Source organism: Mus musculus, chromosome 1 (assembly GCF_000001635.26).
Source record: "Mus musculus strain C57BL/6J chromosome 1, GRCm38.p6 C57BL/6J".
NCBI classification, from domain to species: Eukaryota; Metazoa; Chordata; class Mammalia; order Rodentia; family Muridae; genus Mus; species Mus musculus.
Window position 1 is genome coordinate 150,643,723 of NC_000067.6, and position 25,197 is coordinate 150,668,919.

Consider the following 25,197-nt stretch of genomic DNA (forward strand, 5'->3'; position numbering starts at 1 on the left):
TGAATTCACAATTAAGCTCCATCACCCACAGGTGAAATGTGCAAGGGTCCTCACTTCTGCCTCACTGAGAAACCCACCACTCCAGACACAGACGGATCTATGGAAAGATCTATTTTGGAACTTAAGGTCCCAGAATGTTATGTTAACCACATGGTCCTCATCTCAACAAAATAATTAGTTCTTCAGTTTCTTTGCCTTACACTCCAAATGCAGGAACTTGGAGGCTAAATTCATATATTTCTTATTTGATGGTAATTCAATTGTCTGACATTCAATGATTACACAGTAGGCCTTCAGAACTGACAGACAGAAATGTGCCCAGCATATAATATACATACAGTTCATATTTAATATGTGAGCAGTGAAGACAAGGTCACATTATCTCGTCCATTGTAACTCATGATGATAAACTGATGGTATGGCTTTGTAATCTATGTGTTTCAATTGTATAACTCCAAACTTTGTGTTGTTTATATGTTTTTAAATAGCCTGGGAAAAATATCTCTTCCACCACTACCTTTCTTATTTGAAGACTCAGATGTGCTAGAACATTTCCTTTGGTATATTTCCACAGTGTTCTGCCTCCGTCTACAGTTAAAACTCCTACTAATACAGCTCAGTATCTGTGGGGCATTGGGCTATGTACAGACAGCCTGGTTTCCAGTTGAGGCTAGATCTTGAACCCCAGGAGAAACCAATGGGTGGTAATTCCCTCAGGCATTTGACCATGTCTCCTGGACCCCTGGCTTCTGTCGAAGTTACCACCCCCATAGCCCCCACAAGAGAAGCAGGGCTTTTAGTCACATAGACAATGTCCCCAACTTCTGACCTTCAGACTAGACTCCTCCCAGTTACCTAGCAACAGTAAAGATAACAGCCTACCATAAGACGGGCTGTTTGACCCCACCTCACTCTCTCTTCTCACTCTCTTCTCTTCATTCTTTCCTCTCTCTTACTCTCTCTCCCTCTTACTCTCTCTTTCTTACTCTCTAGCCTTTCCTCTTTCTTTCTCTTTCCCCCTTCTCTCCTCTTGGCCATGGCCAGTCTCTCTCTCTCTCTCTCTCTCTCTCTCTCTCTCTCTCTCTCTCTTTCTACCTTCTCTCCTTTCTCCCTGCCTTTCTAAAATAAAGCTCTAAAACCATAAACTGTCCCTGTTCATCAAGGCCCACTGCGCTTGGACGATGGGATAAGCTTTCTCCTAAGGAGCCATTTCTAATCTCCTGATGGAAGGCCTTCCTGTGCTCCAGTCAAGGCCCAGACTAAGGACTCTTACCTGCATGGGAACCTCTCTCCCTCTGCCCTCTCTCCCATAACCCTGCAGCCAAGGGTGTGGCCCAGGGGCTCCTGGTATCAGGGGCTGCCTCTTGCCCAACCCCCCATCGAGTGGGGTCAGTGGCTTAGATGCCCACCCAGGGCCGAGTGGAAAGTGTCTGGCAGCCCTCCCATGACCGCCTGCCCAGAGCACAGGAGGAACTCTGGCCAGATGCGGGCATTCTTTCCCTCCCCACTCATTCATTCCCCTATAACACCCCTTTAGTTCCCAACAAGGATCTGTATCGTTTGGTTCCAATTCAATCCAACAAACACACACTAAGAATTTCTGATGTGTCAGACATCACAGCAAGCATTGGGGACCAGCAATAAGTAAGAGGTATGCTGCATTCCCCATCATAAAACTTAACTAGGGATAAAGACAACTTTTGAATTCACGTAAATAATTGAATTTTAATAGGTGCTCTGAGAAAGATTACAGAGCACTCTGAAAACATATGCTAGCCCTCCCTAACCAGGGCTCCTGCCAAACTTCTTTTCACTATTCTCAGTAGGGAGCATATCTGGTCTGTGAAAGGAATATGGCAGCCCCCCAACATCATAGTGGTGGAAAACCTCAAAACATCCTGACTATCATACTAGATAACTTCATTTATCTGCTTTTTATGCTCACATCATGATTTTTTGTTACACCAAAAAATTGTAATTTTTCTTCAGGTTGTTTTTTGCTGGTAAAATATTGTATTATGAACTTAAAATATTGACTTTCAATGTACACAAGAGTAACTAGAAATTGACTATTTGAAGTGATTGTTCAAACTGAAATCTTAAAATCAGATAATATAAGACTGGTCGGGATAATGGCATAAATATCATCATATCTTATCCAATTTCCATTTTCAAATGTGCTTTAAATTCTTAGAAGATGTTAAAAAGTCATCCATTAGGGCCTGGGCAGATGGGCCAGTAGGTGAAGCTCTTGCCTTGTAAACATGAAGCCTGGAGTTAGGATTCCCCAGAACCCACGTGAAAGCAGGGGAGGCATGGTGACCACCTGTAATCACAGTGCCTAGGAGGCATGAGTTTGGGATCCTGGAGGCAAGATGGCCAGTGAGACTCTAGGTCCAGAAAAAGATGCAGTGTCACAAAACAAAACAAAACAAAACAAAACAAAACAAACAAAACAAAACACAGAGTGAAGAGCAACCAAAAACACTAACACCAGGTGTCTTCATGGATACACTTACTTCCATATCTGTACACACGCATGCAGCCATTCATGTGCAAACACAACAATCTCCTACACTTGAAAAGGTTTGATATTAATAGGGTACCATTCTCTTTCAATTAATAATATTTTAGGAATAGGAGTTTTTAACCTTTTAAAACAAATAAAATTCACCATTCAAACTCAACCTGCCTTAGATGAATTTAGGTGACTTATAGAACAGAAATGGAAATGCAATAAAGTTTTCATTAAAGTTTGTCCCAGAAAGACGGAGTCTAAGCATTATTCTCAGTAACCAGGTCTCAACCATCACTGATTTCTCAGGGGCTCTGTACTTATCAGAATGGCGATGTACCTAGGACTTTCAGGACAAAATGCTTGCTGACTTCTCCAGCTTCATTTGTGGCAACACAGGTGTACTTTCCAGTATCTTCCGTTTCTGCCTTGATGAGCTGAAGGACCATTCCCTGAGTGCTGACAGTCAGATGAGCATCAGGCGCCAGAGGCTGGCCATCTCTGAGCCAAGACATGCTAGGAGCTGGGGTTCCATCTGTAAAGCACGTCATAGAGGTAGAACTGCCTTTGACAATCGTGATTTCCTCTGTTCCCATTGCGTTGTCCATATTCGGTGGCACTATACAGAAAATAAATCAGGTGAAATTTATACATATTATAATTTGAGGTGAACTTAAGTAGCAGGATTTAAATGCTTCTATGCTACTTTTACATTCAATAAAGCAAAGAATTTTAAAATAGGAGAGTAAATTGACTCTATTGTAAACCATTTATTGGTTGGACTAATTATTAGTCTTCCATGGATTAGCAAAGAAGTCTCAAAATTGTTTTCCTCCTGAATACACAATCAATGTGCGTTATATTTTGGTAACATCTCCAACTTGTTAGTGTTGTCTCTTTAATTTGTTATGATGCTATGGTATTTCTTATAATAATTCAATAGCATACTTTCAATGACCATATGGAGAGCACAGTAATAAAGTACATTTTATAAACATCACAGATTGCAGTTCTTAGTTACTCGGAGTTGTTTGGAGATGCTCTCATACGTTGAGAGATGTGAACCAGCAATCTACGCTATATCATAAATGCAAATGAAACTATTCAAATTTTATATTTCTAAATTAGCTGCTAATGTTGTTAGAAAATATTAGTTTTTGCATGTGCACATGAACAAAAAATTTTTTGTCTGGACTGAAATACTATCTTGAAAACTTTAGCTCTGTTTGTTTAACATGAAGTACACATGAAGCCAGAATACTAGGAAGGTGGCATAGGAGGTGCCTTAAGGGAGGAGGGAATTCTGTGGGGGAATGACTTGGGCAGGAAGGGATGGGGAGATGAATGTGAGAGCTGAGGTAGATTAATAAAAGTGAACAACCCATATAGAAACCTACTATCTTAATCTCCTCTCCCAATATACAAAAGAGAGATTGCATGGAGTTCCCTTGCAGGGCTAAGTAACAGCAGGTACTAAACAAAATCCCATGTCCTAGAGGAGGGATACCATCACAGTAACTGGCCAGGCATGCTTCAAGGCCTCACAGACTATAAGGCTCTTGTCAGTCTTCTTGGTGACCCACCAGAACTAGAGTATAATACAATATTGCTACAGGCAGCACACATTTCTGTTTCAAGACAAAGAGCAAGCAAGGAATGAGATGAAAGCATCCTTGTTACTGTCTAAATTTTAGTGTGTTGAAAGATACAAAGCAAGCTCTTGGGGTAGAAAAGGCAGCCATTGTCTTACTCAGCTGTGAATCCTCCAAACTGAAAAACCAAATTGTTGGGCAAGTGATAGCCACCTGTGCAATAGTGGCATGGATGCTGTAGGGTTTACCAACCACTCTAGTAAGATTTAAGACCTGTTGCATTGGAAGGAACTCATTGTATTCTGGGTTACAAACCATTGAATGTAGGCTCAAATGGAGAACTCATTACTGTGGTTTAATTAAGTTACATCAGACTGCCTTCTAAATCTCTATCACGATGTGTAATACAAAAGTTTCTATCACCCCAAATTAGAGAAGCCTCTCCTTGCAGTGAACGATAAGGAATTCAGAGACTCATGATTGCCCAAGAAGCTGAGAATAAGTTAGGGCGCATTCTTATGCAAGTCATTTACACAACTCCCTTTAAGAGCTGGGAACACTGCAATAAGGAGGCATTGTTCTGGTGAGTTTTGATCACACCAACAAGGGTCACTTGGGAAGAGAGAACCTCAATTGATGAACTGCCTCTTTTAGATTGATTTGTGGCTATGTCTGCAGGACATTTCCTTGATTAATAATTGCTATAGGAAGGTCCAACCCATTGTGAGCAGCACCACCCCCAGGGAGGTGACCCTAATTGTATATGGAAGCAAACTGAGCCAGCTATGGTGAACAAGCCAAGAAATAACATTCCTTTGTGGTTCTACTTCAGTTTCTGCCTCCATACATCTGACTAGTTATGTATTAGAAGAGAATTTTGACAGGCAGTATGGACCAATAAATATGGACTCCTTCGGGGAGAAAACACAGTCTTCCCTAGAAGAGATATATTTTTCACCAACTATTTTTGATAGAGGAACGTTGGATTTACAAGTCTTCGAGGAAGTCAGTTTCTAAAGGCATGCAGTAAAGTAGTAGGATCGTTTCTGTCACATACCAAAGACTTGAAGGCTGTAGTGCTTACTGTCTACCCCAGCTCTATTGGAGGCCACACAAGTATATACAGCGATATCAGACACCTGAGCTCTCACGATCCTGCAAAACAGGACCCAGCATGTCACGATCAATCATTCCAACATACACAAATAAGATACTTAGGATATATAAACAGACAGTAGAATAAAATGTATATTGAAAAGTCTTAGATAGGAAACTTGTGGCCATTATCACAAGATGTAGATATCTCCAACTGCAACTGTTTGCATAGAGGTGAAGGCAGTACCTGCAAACCACTAAGAATATAACATAATTGCTAGAGTGAATGCTTTTCAAACACATTAACAGAGAAAAATGGTAGCATGAAAATCACATGAGCCTTATCAGCAACCTCCCATCTTACCATGTAACACTGTGCTTAAAAGATGACTTAAAATTATAAACTTGATAACAATTCATCTCTCAAGATCTATTAGGCACAGCTTTCCTAAAACAAACAATTAAATAAGAACACAGAGCCACTTCGATGTTTGATCCCTTATTTTCCCCCTTCTGAGCACATATGGAATGGAATGGCACAACTGCAATAAGAGCCTAGGGAGAAGCATGACTTAAACGTTGTGTAGGGTTAAGAAGAGTTGGCAATCACTGTTATCGTAAGCACTTAGGAAAGGACACACAACGTAACCTAACCTGACAACCTGCCCCGCTGACAGCAAGCGAATGTGGGAAGAGATGGGTAGAGGAAGGCCGTTCTTCAGCCAGTTGATCTGCGGTGGGGGCGTCCCAGTGGCTTTGCATTCAATATTTATTGATGTGTCTACCAGAGCCATCAGCTTCTCTGCCTCTTCTTTATTACCTCGGATTTTAGGTGGAACTATGCAATGCACATAATGATTGAGAGAGAAGATATATGAGTTCAAACCATTTGCACTGTAATTGTTTCTGCTTCTGTTTTATATCCCAAAAGAAAATGTCATCGACATTAGATTTCATTTAAATGTTCCAGTCACCTGTGGCCTATTAATGAACTCTTAAGGTAGCAAAGTCAAAACCTGGTGGCATTTCATATTTACCATAGACATTCAAGTTAAATATTCGATCTTCTTCTCCAGCGGGATTCGTAGCCACACATGTATACTTCCCCATGTCAGATGTGAGGGCTCTGTAAATGTTTAATGTGCTGCCATCTGTGGTGACCCTGTGGGAAAAGTCAGGACAGAGGCACTGTGGGGATAAGATCTGAAAAACTCATTCAACTTTATTGTGTCCTCTGAAAAATATATGCCATTACAACATAATGCCTTCATCTTAAGTAGAATGATTTAACCCTATTTCACAAGTACAAAGAAACATAGGAAGTCAGGACCATAGAAACTAATGGCAATCTCTGGAAACTAAAATTATACAGAAACCATTTCTATATCCATCATCTTCTTCTGAGAAGAAGAAAACAAAGAGAGTCAGGTCAGGAACATGACAGACAAAGGTGCCTTTCTCTCAGCCGTAGAATGTTATAGTTTTGTAACAAATAGGAATTATCTAGTCAGTGACAATTTGAAAGATCGGTGTGAAATAAAGAACATGACAAGCTGAAAAATGTGAATAAAATTAATTATAAATACCCTAATGATACTTTAATAAAAAGAACAAAATGTTATCACTTACTTAAACAGTGATGACTATACATATATAGATATATTCTGAAAAAATTTTCAAGTAGCTAAATGTTTCTTTAGAATTATGTAAAAGTAAATGATAAATATGAAATTAGACAACATATATCTAAGTTAAGATTATTACACTATTCATTTTCTCCACGTACCATTAATTATCAGACAAAACATTCTATACTTTAGGATGTTTAAAATGGTATCTACAACTATTTTAAGAATGTTCATTTCATCAGGACCTCTGATTATAAATTTCTACTACAGTGTACTACTAAATATCACATTTGGAGGGTGATATTGAAAGTATACTATTTGACTATAGTTACACTTTTCTCAATATGTGAAATTTAAAGTTTCATAAATTTAAATATATTGCAAACTAAAATTGCAGGTTGTCACAGTCAATGGCACTAAGTTGACCTTAAAAAAAAGTGACCTTGATAAATTATTCTACCTAGATATCTACAGGGCCATCAGACAGTGATGAAGTTAACAGCCAAGTGGAGGGAACAAAAAGCCACTTTAGGAATTTAGAGTTCCAACTGCCCAGGTACCAAGATAGGACCTTAATGTCCACCATCCACTTAACAAAAATAACTAGACACTTGTTAATTATTCATATTTGTTCACATAACAGAAATAAAATGCCCAGTATTTCTGAAAACATTATCTGGAAGCTTATCCAATTTGTAAAGTGGAAAATATCTACATTTTAATGCAAAATGAGTACAAGAAAAACGATGCTTATTGTATTTAAGTTTTATGTATGCAATTCACTGACTAGAAAAGAAACTGCTACAATACTGGATAAAATTATAAATTTAATAGCACATGTTTATCTATGCCTAAAATTATTCTCACACATGTGCCTAGATATGTTTGTGTTGAAATATCTTTATGAGACTGTAGATTGTTTCTCCAGAGATATTCGTTCAAGGTACATGAAATGCCTATTGCATTGCTCTTCATCTCTGTAGAAAGAGAAATAAGAATCAGCTCAAAGCAGATGTGAGCAAACCATGAACTGGAATATGATGCTATTGTGTCTTTTCTCAGAGTTTGTCCATCAAACCTGCATTCATGCTGTTTGATAGCTCTAAGACAAAAACCCGCAGCTAGGAATATTGACAACACTCGTGGGATGCTGTTGGCTTGTCTTTAAGAAGGAAAGAATTAATTATTTTATGATATGGACTTGTTAAGGACATTTTCAAACTGGAGAAATATATGCAATGATAGTTGTTGCATAATATTTTGATGTACTGGTGTGTGAGATTTTATATTCAGAATCAATGAATAATGTTCCTTCTCACCCTCTTTATCTTCCCCCAACACTTACAAACACACACACACACACACACACACACACACACACACACACAATCAACTTTAGAGATCTATCTAAAGAGAATTTCTATACTCAAAGCTCAAAAAATTAATTCTTTTCTATTTGTAAATAAATGACGGCTGAGGTCTAATGACATAGGTGCTGGTGGTGTTTCTCAGCTTCACACAAGCCTAGACCGAAACAGGAAATGGGAACCTTAATTGAGTAATTGTCTCCACCTTCTTTTCCTGTGGACAGAAAATGGGAGCATTCTCTCAGTACCGTCTCTGGGCAGGTGGTCTTTGGTTGTATAAGACAGCAGGTTGAGCAAGCCATGAGAACAAGGCACTAAGCTGCAGTCTTCCATGGTCTCTGTTTTAGTGCCTGTCACCAGCTTCTGGCCTTGACTTCCTACCCAGACTTCATTTCATGACAGATTCTAAGGTGTAGAATGAAATAAACTCTTCCCTCCCAGAAATATTTTTGGTCATGCTTTTTGTTCTATTAATAGAAAGCAAACTAGAACAAACATTAGTATTATTCGTGTGTCATCTGGGGCATTCTGTGAAATCAGAGCACTGTGGAAGACTGTATAATTTATAATGAAAGCATTGTTTTAAACATACCTGACTCGCTCTGTTTCGCCATTCACTATGGGTTTTCCATCCCTAAGCCACTGAAGATGAGGGGTGGGAATGCCATCTGCATTGCAGACCAGCTCAACATTTTCCCCGAGAAGGACACTAACTTCACTTGGAACTTCAGCACCGGCAACACTTGGAGGGACTGTAGAGAAATAAGACTTTCATTAGGAAAGTATAAGGATACGCATGCTAATGAATGTGATAGAATAATAATAAACCATACCATTTCTTTCTTGTAACTTTTTTTTTTTTGTCTCTGTGTGTAAATACACACATGTTGTCCTCTGAAGTGTTCAGGTATGTGGAGAACAGAGGACAACTTGTGGAAGCTGGGTACCTCCTTATACTATGTAGGTATCAGGGATTGAAATCTAGCCATTAGGTTTCATGGTAATCTGAAACCTACTCCACCTCACTGGCGCATGTCTTCTCTTGTCTTGTCTTGTGTCTTGTCTTGTCTTGTCTTGTGTCTTGTCTTGTCTTGTCTTGTGTCTTGTCTTGTCTTGTGTCTTGTCTTGTCTTGTCTTGTGTCTTGTCTTGTCTTGTCTTGTGTCTTGTCTTGTCTTGTGTCTTGTCTTGTGTCTTCTCTTGTCTTGTGTCTTGTCTTGTCTTGTCTTGTGTCTTGTCTTGTCTTGTGTCTTGTCTTTTTCCTTTCCTTTCCTTTCTTTTCCTTTCTCCTTTCCTTTCTTCTTTCCTTTCTCCTTCTTTCTTTCCCCTTTTTTCTTTTCCCTTCTTTTTCTTTCTCCTTTTCTTTTCCCTTCTTTTTCTTTTCCCTTCTTTCCTTCTTCCCTTTCCCTTCCCTTCCCTTCCCTTTCCCTTCCCTTCCCTTTCCTTTCCCTTTTCCTCTTTCCCTTTCTTTTCCCTTTCCCTTTCCCTTTCCTTCCCTTTCTCTTTCTCTCTCTCTCTCTCTCTCTCTCTCTTTCTTTCTTTCTTTCTTTCTTTCTTTCTTTCTCTCTCTCTCTCTCTCTCTCTCTCTCTCTCTCTCTCTCTCTCTCTTTCTTTCTTTCTTTCTTTTCAGTTTTTCGAGACAGAGTTTCTCTGTATAGCCCTTGGCTGTCCTGGAACTCACTTTGTAGATCAAGCTGGCCTTGGACTCAGAAATCTGCCTGCCTCTGCCTCCCAATTGCTGGGATTAAAGGCATGTGCCACCACGCCTGGCCAAACATGTCATTTCTAATTTAGAATTCTGCCTAGATTAGGACTGGCTATAGTCACCTTCATGAATTACTTTTAAATGTGAAAGAGAGAGGCACCGAATTACTTCAGTGTTCAAGATATTCCTGTAACTGTTTAGTCACAGGAACTGATGACAAATCTGTCTTGTAGGTAACTCATGGAACCAGGCTTAGATTAAGCCCCAGTGGGTTGTTGGTAATTCATATAGTTCAGGTTAATCAACTTTTAAAACATTTGGGTGTAAAGTCTCAGGAAAGCATGCATATTGGTTATTTGTCTATTGTCTAATTGTTATTTATTCTGGGAAATCAATGGACAGAGTATGCTTTTCTAGCTCCAATGGTTTCTGCTCTTCTTTTTAAATCTGGTCATCTGTGGCATGTATTAAAGATATTAACAATGATCAAAAAACCAGGTTCATTTCCAAGCACCCACATGGTTGCTCACAACCATCTGTAACTCCAATTCCTGGGACTCTGATGTCTTCTTCTGGGCTCTGTGCACGAGATATGCACGTGATGCAGACATACACTTAGGCAAAAAACCCTATATGGCTTAAGTATAAAATTTTAAAGGTCAGAAAGGAATCCATTGAGATTTCTGTTCTGTAAAACCATAGAGATATGCCAGGAGCAATTCATATTTATTCTCAGGAACCTATCTGCCATGGCTTTCCTACCCTATATCTACTGCCATTATGAGAGCTGGAATCAGACCATGCTGGCCTGATAGTCAAACCAGGAAACTAAGTCATCATGGCTACAAATCAGGATCTTTTTTGTTTGGTGAGTCAACCATGAGACATTTACTAACACAGCTGTGTTTCATCTCTTAAACGCCATTCTAGTCAACCAGGGATCATTGTAACAAATTAGCAGAAATTTACTGTTTTCAGAAGGGTGCTAAAAAATTTGTCACTAGATATACTCCTGAGACATGTGCAAATTAGAGCCCATGTGTGTGCATTTTTCCTAGTTTTAAGACATTACATAAATATATTAAAATGAATTTTAGGAAATGTTTGGTCACACCAGCATATTTGTGATTTGTATCAGTTATTATTGATGGTTATGTATAATCAAGCATGCAATTTATTTATTTTTCTTTAATTTTAGATTGCATTTCATTTATTTTGTGTATGTGAGTACATGTGTGCCCAAGTGCATGTGTGGAAGTCAGAGGACAACTTGTGGGAGTTGGTCCCCTCTTTCCACCGTGTGGCTCCATAGGCTCTCTCTAACTCAGGTCCTCAGACTTGGTGGAAGATGCCTCTCCTCACTTAGACATCCTGCTAGTCATTAAGATATTGCATGTGTGAATAACCATTTTTCCCCTTTCTGTCTCTGAAATCTCAAAGCATCAGTGGTTATTGCACAGACCACTAATCAAAATTCTTATATTACAATTCCAGGGGGTTAGCTTTAAAACAGCAACAACAGATATATTATACTCAAGATCCAGGGTATAATTTATTAGAAATTCTCTAGCAATGGTAATGAAGTCAGGAAGCAAGACTCCTTATCATTTTGAATCAAATGCTTCACTCAGAGGTTCGCTGAAAATCAAAAAGCAATAAGGTTTCCCCACAGTCCTCAACACTATGCCACCATGCAGGCATTGATGATTAAATATTTTCCGTGTGAATTAATATTCCTTATTCTCAGTACAAAATTTTGCAAGATTCCTGATTATTTGAAATTTACCTTTTCCCACACCCATGATCAAATCATAGAATCATACAATCTCAAGAATTAAATCTTACACATCTGTAAAAACCACTTATAGTCTTAGTCTGAAGATAAATTATACTAAATAAAGAATTACAGTTCTATAGAATATATCACAAAATGGAATATTTTCATTAAACAAAGAAACAAACAGAGATATCCTAAATTCTACATTTTTTCTTCCCAGATTTATGTGCAATAGAAAGCACTGGTAAATGCATGACAAAAGGTGTCAATATTTTCAGTGACCTCGAGGCATCCAAGCCTCTGATCAATGACCTCTTTTAATCCAGGCCATTTTGTACTCTGAATGGTATATGACAAAGGAAGAGGGGACAGATTACAGTATTGTTAACATACCCTGAATGAAAAGGATAAAGTTTTTCTGAGCCTTTCCCTCCATATTGGATGCAACACACGTGTAGTTTCCACTGTTTGAACGCTGAGGTCGGGCGATCTGCAGTTTGCTTCCTCCAGACAAAATGTGAACTTCAAGGGGGTCAGAATTTTCTACAGGAAGAAATAAAGAGGAAACAGATAAAGAAATAAGATTGAAAGCCACCCTCTTCATGTAATAAATACACATTTCTTAAAAGTTTTCCCTTTGCATTTTATTGAGAATTATTTTTTGAAATATGAAAATTAAAAAAAAAACCCTTTATAATGGTGCATTCAGGTCTGTGATCTCAGCTAGTTGAGATGCATGAGAGCTCAAGGCCACCTTGGGCTACTGAGCCAGACCGTGCCTCAAAACTAAAGACACCATTTTTGGAATGCTGGGGTGAACTGCAGTGGCAGGGACCTCGCCTTGAATGCATGAGGCCCTTGCTTCAGTGGGCAGCACCCAAACAAAGCAAGTGTTTACTCAGGAGTCTACTTGATAAATTTATGCTTCAGGGTATTAGGCTTTCTTGAACTAACCACAGCTACGAATACAAAACTGAGAACCTTCTAATTTACAAATGTAGTGAATTATGTGCAAAGCCAGGCAACCACAAAAATGTCCAAGTGTGTTTGTTACCTATAGGCTTGTGGTTCTTTAACCATGTTATGGTGGGAGGCGGGATCCCAGTGGCATCACAAGTCAATGTCACTGGATTGCTGATTGTCTCCACAATGACTTCTGTTTCCGGCCCTTCAATAGTAGGAGGCACTGTCAAAAGACAGAAGAAGACCACACACCATCATTAAGTTAATTCAAGGCATGATCTTTCATTTGCATATCTAGGGGAAAGAGTTGTATTGGAGGCAGATGCTCACCATATACATTGAGGTGGAAATTTTTATCATCTCGTCCTGCTACATTTATAGCTCTACATACATACTGGCCTGTGTCAGACACCTAAAAGAAAAAGATACTATTGTATGTGCTCCATTAAGTGATAGATGACCAATCACAAGGTTCAGGAGTCGATTAAATCATCAGTCATCTTTCTGCTCAACTGCCCCGCTTCTAGGCACCTTCAGAAATCCTGTTTCTTTCTTTATTTTCAGTGACAATAAGTTCAGTGGCATGGACCATGCACTTTTCCATGAACAGCATTACTCATGGTGGTAAAAGGAGGAGGGCTCTTCCAGTTATCTCTTCCACAACCCCACCTCGGAGGCACAATACTCAAACAAGGATCAAAGATGCACCTCGGCTCGTCTGATGTGTAGTGTTTGTCCACCAGTTAAAATCTCCACGTTGGTAGAATCTGGTATCATCCGCCCATTCTTAGACCAGGTGATGACTGGAGGAGGCACAGCATTTGACTCACATTCCAAAGACACTGAGGTCCCCTCTCTTACATTCACTATAGAAAGAGATTGGCTGCCGTGATCCTTGATGCTTGGGGGCACTGAGGCAAGAGACAAGAAGATTCAAATTGCTTTTTCATCAAGTTGCTTAGCTCGAATATAGAATATAAAATGAAATTATATTACGGAGAGAGTAAAAACACACCATGAACAGTCAGTGAAACTTTTTTCTTGCTTTCTCCAGCTTGGTTGATAGCAATGCAGGTATAGTCGCCTCCATCTGATATCTTGGCCCGGATAATCTGTAGAGTTCTACCACCTGGGGACAATATAATATAAAGAAAGGTATAGAGGTTGTTTTAAGTTGTGTTGCTATTACAGTGTGTATGTGTGTGTGTGTGTGTGTGCATGCATTCACAGACGCTCACACATGTGCATGTACATGCGCATGTGCAAGCTCATTCACCTGTCATAGTGTAACAAGTGGGTGTCAGAGGTCAACTTGTGGGAGTTGCTTCCCCCCTTCGGTCATGCGGGTCTCGGCAATTGAGGAAGTGCTTCCTGTGTCTAAATTCCACATAGTACAGAGGCGATGGTTAGTCTTTCTGTAGTCTGCCATCTGTTTACCTCAGGGGAATCCAGCTTTTGACATTGCTACATGATGTCATCTGCAAATGTTGGGCTGTACTCACAGCTGTCTTGAGATGCATGTGAGGCAGAGGCTGCAGAGGGACATCTGAACTCTTTCTGTTCATTCAAGGATGTATTGCTCACTGTCTATTCTTTTTGAAATACTATTTTTCATTGACGAATTTATTTTTGAATGAACGTAATATGCTAGAATAGGCAGAAGTCACAGGACAGCATGTGGGAATAGGTTCTCTTTTTTTTTTCCCAACTTGTGGGTCCTGGGGATCAGATTCAGGTGGTCAGCCTTTACAGCAAGTCCTTTTAATTTCTGAGCCTTCATGCTGACCTTCACTCTCTAGCATATCTGTATCACCTACCTACATGTTTAACTACCTATCATCCATACGCGAGAAGATTCTAGTTCACTGAAAACAACCGATAAGTTTTTACACTGACTAGTTACCATTTACACTAAGGAGCCCCAAGTTTTTCTGATCCTTAATTTCAAAATTTGTTGAAGCCTCCATTACTGTACATATCTACTCTAACGGCTCTACTTGCTTACTGTGAACAAACAAAGGGAGAGAGACTCAACTTTGGAAAGAGAGTGAGTTGAAACCATCTTTGTTTAAAATGGGGGGAAAGGCCCACCTCAGGAGATGAGTGAGCTCCTTACCAGGCACGGTGAGAACATTCGTGTTTGGCTTGATTGGCTCTTCATTCTTGAGCCAGCTGAGGTCAGGAGGGGGAAAACCAGAAACTTCACAGTTCAAAGAGATGAAATGGTTCACAACCACAGAGAGATGTTCATGGTTAGGACCAATGACACTTGGAGGAACTGTGGAAGTATACATGTATATATTAAAAGTGAACCTTAAATCTTAAAAAAAAAAACAAAAAACAAGCAAACAACAACAAAAATCCCTTCATTTAGGGTACTCATAAAATAAATAAATCTTAAAAAAACCCAAAAAACAAAAGTGAACTTTGATAGTATCAGAGACATATACTTTAATTTCTTGTGGTCTGTAAAAAGTAACAACCAATTTATTTTGTTAAATACCCAGTGGTCTTTAATAGAATCTCTAATGATATCATCAAACCCATTTCCATCAGGTGTTTTTCTGAAATGAAAGACTTCTTCAGAGTTTTTAAAGTCAAAAATTTTCTGATCAGTCCAAGCATATAGTTTTTCAAAGCACAAAGTAACCTGATGGTTGTTTTTTTTTTTAATTTTTATTTCTTATTATAGCAAAAATAATTTAAAGGCTTAACTTCAGAATTCCAGCATATCATATAGATTGTCTTTGCAATGCAAATCCATGCAGCTTTCAAGAGAAACAAACACGGGAAGAAATAGACAGCACTACTGTTTATTGGTCAAACAACAACAACAAAGAATAAAAAAGCAAGAGTATTGGAGACAAAACGCAGACTAAGAAAGATCAATATAAATGATTACCTGACATTGATGAACATCATAAAAATATGCACATGTTATGTATCAAAAGATGGCCTAGTCGGCCATCACTGGAAAGAGAGGCCCGTTGGACAGGCAAACTTTATATGCCCCAGTACAGTGGAACGCCATGGCCAAAAAAATGGGAATGGGTGGGTAGGGGAGTGGGGGGGAGGGGGGACTTTTGGGATAGCATTGGAAATGTTATTGAGGAAAATACGTAATAAAAATTATCTTAAAAAAAATATGCACATGTGAGACTTGATGTTTTATAGTAAGAACACCAAGAGTGCCAGATGTGGTGGTCAGTGCCTTTAATGTAAGCACTTGGGAGGCAGAATTAGGTGTGACTCTGTGAATCTGTGACCAGCCTAGTCTACACAGTGAGCCTCAGTCTATCCAGAGCTACATAGTAAGGCCCTATCTCAAAAACTAAAAATGATCACAGCAACAACACAACCCCCTGCAGAAGGTGTTGTCCACATTCAAGTGATTTCTTACCAAGGGGAAAGAGAACACAGAGCAAGCATGGGCATGAAAACAACCAAAAGTAAAAATAGAAGTGAGTCTTGGTCAGAAAGAGGAAAATAAATACAAGCAATAAACACTGTTGTATCTGCTATGTTAAAATTGAGGTTTAAAGTCAACATAAAGGTTTCAGTATCAAAAGCAAATGCTGAGAAGGCAAACTCTTTTTTTCGTTTGACATGATGTGGTTTAGATTGCTTCAGCCATTGATTAACTCTAGAATTTGTTCATTGGCTAAGTAGTTCTTGAGTCCTTAATGCATCACAGACATTGTGCTAGGCCTCACAAGGAGGGACACATGATCGACAATGATCCATGCTGCTAAAAATCTGATAGGAATCAGATTTCTGCATGTTTCAGAAAGAGCTGCAGGTTTCTTGGAGACAGATCTACGCCAGGCACTGGGTAGAACACTTTCCATTGGATTCTAACATACCTACGAGCTAAACACAATTCTTAATACCATAAATAGGGATGCGGAGATGTAGGAAGATTCGCTTCTTGCCCAAGCTTCTTGGAAAAACAGGTCTAAAAATGAAGCAGTCAAGCTCTCAGTGTCTTTTGCTTAGCTACTTTCCTATACTGCCTAGGAATCAAAAGGTTCATGAATGTCAGTTGGAAGAAATGAGTGAGAACTGAACGTGTCCTCTAGATTCAGAAGGTCAAGCCTTAAATCCCAGGGCAGCTGCCCTTGGAACTGGGCCCTTTGAGGAAGTTAATCATGTCCAATGAGGTCCTGGGGCATGGCCTTAATTATTTAGGATTACTGTCATTTAAGAAGAGATACCCCCACACTAACCCTCATCGAGGAAACTCCTTTGGCATCAGGAGAATGATTACAGAAAGCCAGAACTACTCAAATGCAGAAAAAAAATTGACTGTAGGACTCCCCCATTGATTTTATTTTCAAGACAGGATTTTTCTGTGTAGCCTTGGCTGTCCTGGAGTTCACTCTGTAGGCTGGCCTTGAAATCAGAAATCTGCCTGCCTCTGCTGGGATTAAAGGTGTGCACCACCACTGCCTGACAGATTCCCCCATTGATACATCTGCAGCACAACTCCTGCAGTTAAGGCTCCGAGAACGTGGAAACAGGGGGAAGAGCTCAAGAGGCAGAGGATGCTGACTGCTGTGAGATTGTGCCTTCCAACTATGACAGGAAAGCTGCAGTCATGAAGTATCCACCACACAGCTACCGAACAAGATGGGAATAGTTCTAACAACAAACAGTTGGCATGCTAACATAGACCAAGGAAATCTCATGGAACCCCATCTTTAGATGAAGATCTGCAAACAATCAAGAACTGCTGAAAGACAGAGAATTATTTTTCCCAGGGATAAACCCCAGATTGGTTATCCACTACCAAGCGGTCAGCCTTGGGAACATACACATGCAGGCAACAAACACCAAATGGACGCAGACTGCTGTTTTTAATATATGTAGTAATTTGTATGGATGTGGTTACGTAATAAAGAGGATGTGGGAATGAATCTGGGTGGTGTAGGATGAGCAAGGGAGAAATGATGCAACTATGTTTTTTCTGTTTGTTTGTTTTTGTTTTTTGAGAAAGGGTTTTTCTCTGTGTAACTATGTTTTAATGAAATAAAATGATAAATAAGATGAAGAGACTCCAGCCAAGACATGCAAACAAACTTTACAGGCATGCTCACAAGAAAGACAATGTGAGGGCACATGAGGACAAAGCTGTAGTCAATCTATAAGCTGGGAAGTTGACCTCTTCAGAAAGCACACACTTCTAGAACCTTCTTCTTAAGCTTCCTAGCTCTCAGAAGTGTAAGAAAATTAATTTCTGTGGTTAAAGTCACACAGAGGAGACTAAGACAAGACTCACTTGACATCTGAGGGGAAAGTAAAGGTGTAGTGGATGTGGGGTAATAAGATAAGAAGAGGTGGCCTTCACAGTAAAGAAGGCCTGGCTCATGTTAGGAGTATGAATGTATAACTTCACCAATAATCCTGACTCTAAAATTTCCTCCAGCCATAGGGAGTGACTTTGATATAGATATAGTGTGGATGTGAAAATCAGCATATATCACACATGAAAGAGTATTCCTAAGCAGAGAGCAACTAATTAGTCAATGTCTTGAATCCAACTGCCTGTGTAGAATGCTGCCTATACATTTGTGAATGTTATAACTTGGGGCATGTTTCTCAAGCTTAGTGGTCCTTACATTTTCAACTATAAGGGAGGAATCAAAAGCCAGCAAATGACTGGTAATCACTGAGATAATCACTAGAGATAATGGACAAAACCCACTTGACTTAGTATCTGGTACCCATTAAGCAGTTAGGAGAGTGACACTTAGTGATGCAGGGATGCGGGCTAAAAGGAGAGATGCCATTGCTGTTACCGTCTCATCCTCCTCTTAGTTATGGCCTCTCAGGAACCTCCCAGTGACCTCTGTGTTACATGGAACTTGCCAGTTCAGCAAAACCAATAGCCACCTAACCCCAGGAAGTCTCCTGTCTCCACCTCTCCTGGGCTTGGACTACAGGTATGCTACAAGTAGAATTTTACGTGGGTGCCAGGATTGAACTCATGTGGATTAAGGGCTTTACTGGCTGAGCCATCTCCCCAGCTCCTCAACATGTTTATTTTTAATATCTGTTGTGCTATATTGATAAGAACATGTGCGTTAATAATAATCACATTTGTTCAATTTGTTCATCCCATGGATCCATGCTCCTTTTGGTTTAGGTCAGATACAGATTAGGGATCTAGCTCAGAAGCAGAGCACTTGCTCAGGAAGCTTCAGGATTGGCCCCTTACACTGCAAAAAGTTAGAAACGATGAACAGCTTGCCCAGTTGAGTGCGTCTCACTAAAACACGTATAAAGTATTCATTAAGTACCTATAGTGTATAAGCTATAAGTGTGAGGAATATAAAGAAGACTTATTATACAAATATCAGTATGTTTAATATGCTTCATATATTATATCAAAAGGAACATGTTATGCCAAATGAAAACTTTTGAAAACAACATTTTACTTTTGAAAAATTTTTAATTATGTGTACTCGTGTGTGGAGGGGTATGGACACGTGAGTGTGGGTGCTCACGAAGGTCAGAGGTATCAGATTCAGCTGGTGCTGGTTTTACAGGCAGTTGTGAGCCACCCAATGTAGGTGCTGAGAGCTGAGGTCAGGCCCTCTACATAACAGATCATGCTCTTTATCAGCAAGCCTTCCTTCCGGCCCCAAATGGAAGCTTTTTGAGATGTTAATTATCCCTTTTAGATGTTCCTGGAATGAACTAGAATTTCATGCAAAGTGGATCTATAATAATTCTCATTGTTCTAATTTCATACTTTTTAAGTGGCCTTTTTATGATAGACATCTAGTTCCCCTCCCCACTTTACTTAGTAAACCAATAATTATGGAGTGTCCATTATGTGTGAAAACTTAAAATTTAACACAATTTAGGTATGCATGCTTTTGAAAAGGAATTATTTAACTTTACAAGGTGGTCTTTTCTTATTCAGGGAGCATATTGCACATTCGAAGGATGCAGTTCATGAAACTCTGCACTTGAAGACAGGGGCAGAAGACGACACTTCCATGAGCAGAAGACACACACTCATCTTTACCTTCACATGGACACATCGCCTTTCATAATGCTTTCTCCTGAGGCAGTGGCTCTCAACCTTCCCAGTGCTGCACCCCTTAATAAAGTTCCTCATGTGGTGGTGACCCCTAGTCATAAAATTATTTCATTGCTACTCTGTAACAGTAATTTTGCTACTCTTATGAATTGGTAATTTAAATATCTGACATGCAGGATATCTGATATGCAACGCCAAAGGGGTCATAACCCATAGTAAGAGACCCTCTGGCCTGGGGGGTGAAAATAACTATAAAAATGGGCTGTCTAGAAGATTTGTTTTCTGGAATTGCTGCTGGCTTTTGTAGGAGGAAAGAGAGAAGAGTGAATGAATGAGTCTTCACACATTGATCAAGTTAGAAATAGAACACAGGCTGTAGACTCTGAAGCCTGGTTTCCTTGCCTTTTTAAGCAGAGCCTAATAGATGCTGGGGCCCTGAGCTCTTACCATGAACGTTGAGGTTAAAGTATTTCTTGGCACTCCCAGCAGTGTTCTCTGCGACACACACATACCTTCCAGTATCTGTTATTTGAGCATTTAGAATCTAAAGGAAAATGAAGACATAGCAACTGAAATTGTTAATAAAGGAACTTGTAATATTTTGCCTTTTAGAACAAACAGGATGCATTCTTTCTAGTAAACGCCAGATGAGCATAAAGACATGAGGCTGCCGCACATGCTAGCAATGGGGCTGTTTTCCATTAAGTAGGCCAAGCACACACATATCCATCTATGCATCTACAGCTCTACATATAAAAACATTTAGGCATTTTGGTACAGGCTGTATGGTCATCAGGTAGATATATTCAAATGTAGATAATGCTTTTTAAAAAACTCAAGTTTATAAGCAGTGATTTTTGCTAGTAATTTAATTACTCTCTATCCTAGCAAAATAACTGATATATGTCTATACATCCCAACTTTCTTTAAGGACATTTGAATGGAAACAAATGGACATATAAACTGACAAATAGCAGTACAGTATATTTATATGGCTCAAATAATGACTTCTTACTGCCTGCGCCAACACAGAACAGACTTAATTTGTACAAAGCCTTTGCCACTTAGAATGTTATCATCACATACATGCAATGGAAAGATTTAAACAATAGTTTTTTAAATCAAAGATTATGTTGTTAAACTTAGGTGTGTTTGTATGTATAGATATTCTGAAAGAATTTACACAAAAATGTCACTGAGATCAGGTCTAATGGTAGGAATAGAGTAGAGAATAATACTGTATGGTTGATGGTTAATGAGCTGCATAAATATGTTCATAAACTAATACTTTTATCAATCTGGAAGACAATTATCATGATGTCCAAAACACTGCTTTAAAATTAGATTGTTTTCCCCTTTTACCTGAAGACTCCTGCCATCAGACTGGAACTTATGATGTTCATCTTCTAACAAGATCTGTCCATCTTTTTGCCAGTAATTTCTCGGTGCTGGGTTACCACTGGATGAACATTCCATCTGTGTACTCTTGTTCACTAGCACGGTGACCTCTTCTGGCAGATCACTGTTTGCTCCCTTGATAACTGGTGGCACTAAGGAATGGTTGTGACAGAGAGATTCTGATGGGCAACAATGGCTTTAGTAAGGCATGTTACACCACATTGTCATCAGGACAAGCCAGATGAATTACAGCTTTTAGAGTGTATCTGTGATGTTAAGAGTTAGTCTTTGTAAGGGAATACCCCGGGCTATTCTAAGCTCCTAGCCTCAGCATCATTGCAACAGGCACCGCATCACTGGACGCTTGGTTAGATATCATATTAATGAGCCTTACACACACCTCCTCCATAGCTGAGAAGGGCCAAGGAATGGACGGTTGTAAAAGCTCTGCAGATGTTACTCAAGCACATTAAAGTATGAGAAGTTCTGTGGCCCTGGCATTCCCCTGTACTGAGGCATATAAAGTTTGCAAGACCAAGGGGCCTCTCTTCCCAATGATGGCCGACTAGGCCATTTTCTGCTACATATGCAGCTAGAGACACGAGCACCGGGTGTACTGGTTATTTCATATTGTTGTTCCACCTATAGGGTTGCAGACCCCTGCAGCTCCTTGGGTGCTTTTCTTTCTGCTCCAAGAGCTCTCCTGTTCCTTGCTCCGTTACTTTGATTTACACCCTTGGCCCTTACTCTATCAATTTTCTCCACTCTGCCTTCTCCATTCATTCTTTTTTGTTTGTTTGTTTGTTTGTTTTTGTTTTTTGTTGTTTTGTTTTTTTGAGACAGAGTTTCTCTGTGTAGCCCTGGCTATCCTGGAACTCACTCTGTAGACCAGGCTTGAACTCAGAAATCCGCCTGCGTCTGCCTCTCTCCATTCATTCTTTCTTGACACTGTAATAGGTTTCTTTGTATCTATTTGTGTCTGTGGGTAAGTTCAAATCTCTAACATTTGTTCTTACCAGCCATCTCCATTCTACTCCCAACCCCCGACCTCCACCCCCGAGCCCCCGAGACAAGGTTTCTCTGTATAGCCCTGGCTGTCCTGGAACTCACTCTGTAGACCAGACTGGCCTTGAACTCAGAAATCTTCCTGCCTTTGCCTCCCAAGTGCTGGGGTTAAAGGCATGTACCACCACTGCTTGGCATCCATTCTACCCCTTGTCTCTAGTTTATTTAATTATGTCAAAACAATGCTCAAAAATTATCCTTGTTCTGTGGTTTCAAAGTGAATCACACAACCTACACCCACAGACTTGAAGTCTCAAAGCCAAAGGCTTTTTATTTTCTGAAACCCATTTTCATGCTCAGCACTGAAAACTCATCAGTTGGCAATTTTTCTAATAACTGGAATACAGGCATAATCATTTACTGGGTTCCCTCATTCCTTGACTGTCTCCTATTCTGTTTTCTTTCTTTTATCTACCAATGGTTCCCTATGGTTTTCTTAGGAATTCTTGTCTTTTAATGTCACTTGTCTAGGGGCAGCTGTTGGATGTACAGTCTGGGTTTAGTCCTTTGTCCTTTGTGATGGTTCCTTGATTTTAATTGCCAGATTATCATTTTACATTCTGGGATCGTGTTAGATTTATCACACCAGAACCAACATTGACATGCTACCCTTCAATCCTGTTTTCCCAGGAACTCTACTTTTATTGACCTTGTTATCATTTTCTTAGTCACCTGGCACCAAAGTCCCAGTCACACTCTGAGATGAGTGTCTAATCTCTCATACGATGTCAACATTTTCTGTATATATTTTAAAAACCTTTCAGTTTTACTGTGTGTTGACTAGGCTTCGGCAACATGTCACAAAACTGAGGCATAGCTGGGAAGGGGGATTCTCAGCTGAGGAGATCTCATCAGAGTGGACTGTTAGGCAAGACTATGGGGACATTATCTTGACTAGTGATTGATGTGGGAAGACTCAGCTTACTGTGGGAGGTGGCATCCCTATGCAGATGGTCCTGGGTTGTGTAAAAAAAGCAAGGCTGATCAAGCCCTAAGGAACAATTCAGTAAGCAGCAATCTTGAAAGGAAGGCTCCTGCTTCAGTTCCTGTCTCCTTATTCCTGCTTTGAGCTTCTGCCTTAGCTTCAGTTAATAGCCTGTGCATTGAGATAGGTAAGTGGAATAAACCCTTTCCTTCTTAGGTGGTTTTTGGCTATGGTTTTTATCATACTAGAAAGCAAACCAGAATAGATTCCTATATATCCTCATGGCCATTCCCTAGCTTAGCCTCCTCCAATACAGAAACTACTATTTCTAATAATGATTTGTCTTAAGGACATAATATGTCTTCTACTTGATGTCCATGTATCAGATGGGAATGATTCTGCTTCAAGAGCAGGCATAAGAATGTAGTCTCATTACTAGAATGTGACTGTGGTGGACTCAAAGATGCATAGGGAATTCTCACGAAGAACAGTCAATTCTAGGACTTCACTTATAAATATTAGACAGGAAACCTTTCATTCAATATGAAACCGGGAAGAAGTGAATCGAGAGCTGCTAAAGTCCTCCTCGCTACCCAAGGGAACCACCTGCCTGATGGTCACATTAACAACAATAATAAAAAAGTCAAGAGGAACAGAAAGGTAAAATCTGGACAGCTTTCACCTCGTTTGAGCCAAGGAAGTCAGAAATGACTGCTTGCAGATTACTCTAGGGCTTTACCAAATTTGTGAATCAATAATCTATGTTCTCTCTTACTCTTCTCTCTTTCTTTCTCTCCCCCCATATTTCTATCCTTCCCTCTCTTCCTCCCTCCAATTTTGTTATTTGAGATCTTAGAAGTCCTGATTAACGCAGTCTCAGTTTACACACAAGACAGTAGCACTTAGAAGTATCATTATCTATTACCTTTATAGCTTCTAAAGTGTTCGGGTGACATCCTTTAAACATTAGTCATTGGAAAATATTTCAGAGTAAAACATGCTTAATCAACAAAAGAGAGCCAACTTACAGAGCACATGGACGTCATACCGAAGGGAGTCTTCCCCAGCTTCATTCACAGCCACACATGTGTATCTCCCGGCATCTTCTACCTTAGCCCGGGGAATCTGCAGCACCCGTCCTCCTGGAAATATATATCCTCATATGTTAGGGTGAACAGAGATCATGAACAGAGCTACACTTTCCCACCCCCTAGATCTAATGACAAGCATTTATTTATGTTTTTGTCAACGTTACCACTTTCTTTAACCATTCTAGTTTTATCTTGGACAATATCCATCTTCATTGCTAACATTGCTAACAAGTGACCTGATACTGTACTATAAGTCAGATTTTTTGAGAAAAAAATCACTGGTGTCAGTTTTTTGAGAGGGGAGAAGGCTGCTCTAAGCCTTCCATTATGCTCCATGTGGAATGTTACTGTTTGGTGATGCTTTGTTCTTGCTGTTTTTGAATATTCTTCATTGATGTTTCCAATGTTTCCGATAAAACCTCATTTAATTACACATAACCAGGGCTCTAAAGAGTAAAGTGTACTTTAGAGTTCATATGCAATACCAGGAAAAAAGCTCTTCTGTATTTGTAAACTTTTTAATGTTGATAATAAAATTTAGGGAAAGGTTGTAACAGTCACATTAAAATTTGCACCTATGATCACCAATTATTTTTGTTGCATATCATTTTATTTATCTCCTGCTACTGTATGGATAGGATATTTTCATAAGCTATTTCAATAAGTTGAAGGCATGGTGACTTCTCAAAACCATATACTCACAGATCTAAATGACATAGAAATAAATATAATCCTTCCTAAAAGTATAGTACAACAACCAAAACCAGGAAATTTAGAGTTAATGAAAAATTACTTAATTCCACATCCTCTTTTAGATTATTGTCACAGTTAGCTTTTTATAGTCCATTTTTCCTAGGCCTTGATCAATTAATGTCATATAGTACAAAGAACTATCATGTCTGTTTCTTCCATTTTTATGTTTTACTTTATAAAGATATTATGTCTGTTGACTTGAGTTAACTTTGCATATATTATACACTGCATTGGCTCTACAGGTACAATTTATGAGTTTTAACAAACCCTGATATTT

General features: G+C 39.4%; 1 protein-coding gene across 5 annotated transcripts in view; it reads right to left on the reverse strand.

The window, feature by feature from the left end:
- Hmcn1 (hemicentin 1) overlaps positions 1-25,197 on the reverse strand; it is a 431,153-nt gene that overhangs the window by 81,223 nt on the left and 324,733 nt on the right. For 4 of the 5 annotated variants that reach the window (XM_006529757.4, XM_006529758.4, NM_001024720.3 and 1 more), the window contains 14 exons: positions 24,105-24,218; positions 21,051-21,238; positions 20,136-20,232; positions 14,757-14,918; positions 13,656-13,769; positions 13,349-13,551; positions 12,971-13,052; positions 12,732-12,863; positions 12,071-12,220; positions 8,790-8,949; positions 6,240-6,364; positions 5,857-6,040; positions 5,165-5,262; positions 2,856-3,134 (listed from right to left, as the gene is read on the reverse strand). In XM_006529757.4, coding sequence (XP_006529820.1) covers positions 2,856-3,134; positions 5,165-5,262; positions 5,857-6,040; positions 6,240-6,364; positions 8,790-8,949; positions 12,071-12,220; positions 12,732-12,863; positions 12,971-13,052; positions 13,349-13,551; positions 13,656-13,769; positions 14,757-14,918; positions 20,136-20,232; positions 21,051-21,238; positions 24,105-24,218 — 2,088 coding nt within the window. Of the gene's footprint in view, positions 1-2,855; positions 3,135-5,164; positions 5,263-5,856; positions 6,041-6,239; positions 6,365-8,789; positions 8,950-12,070; positions 12,221-12,731; positions 12,864-12,970; positions 13,053-13,348; positions 13,552-13,655; positions 13,770-14,756; positions 14,919-20,135; positions 20,233-21,050; positions 21,239-24,104; positions 24,219-25,197 lie in introns of those variants that run through there. The other variant, XR_387184.4, reaches the window with a different exon arrangement.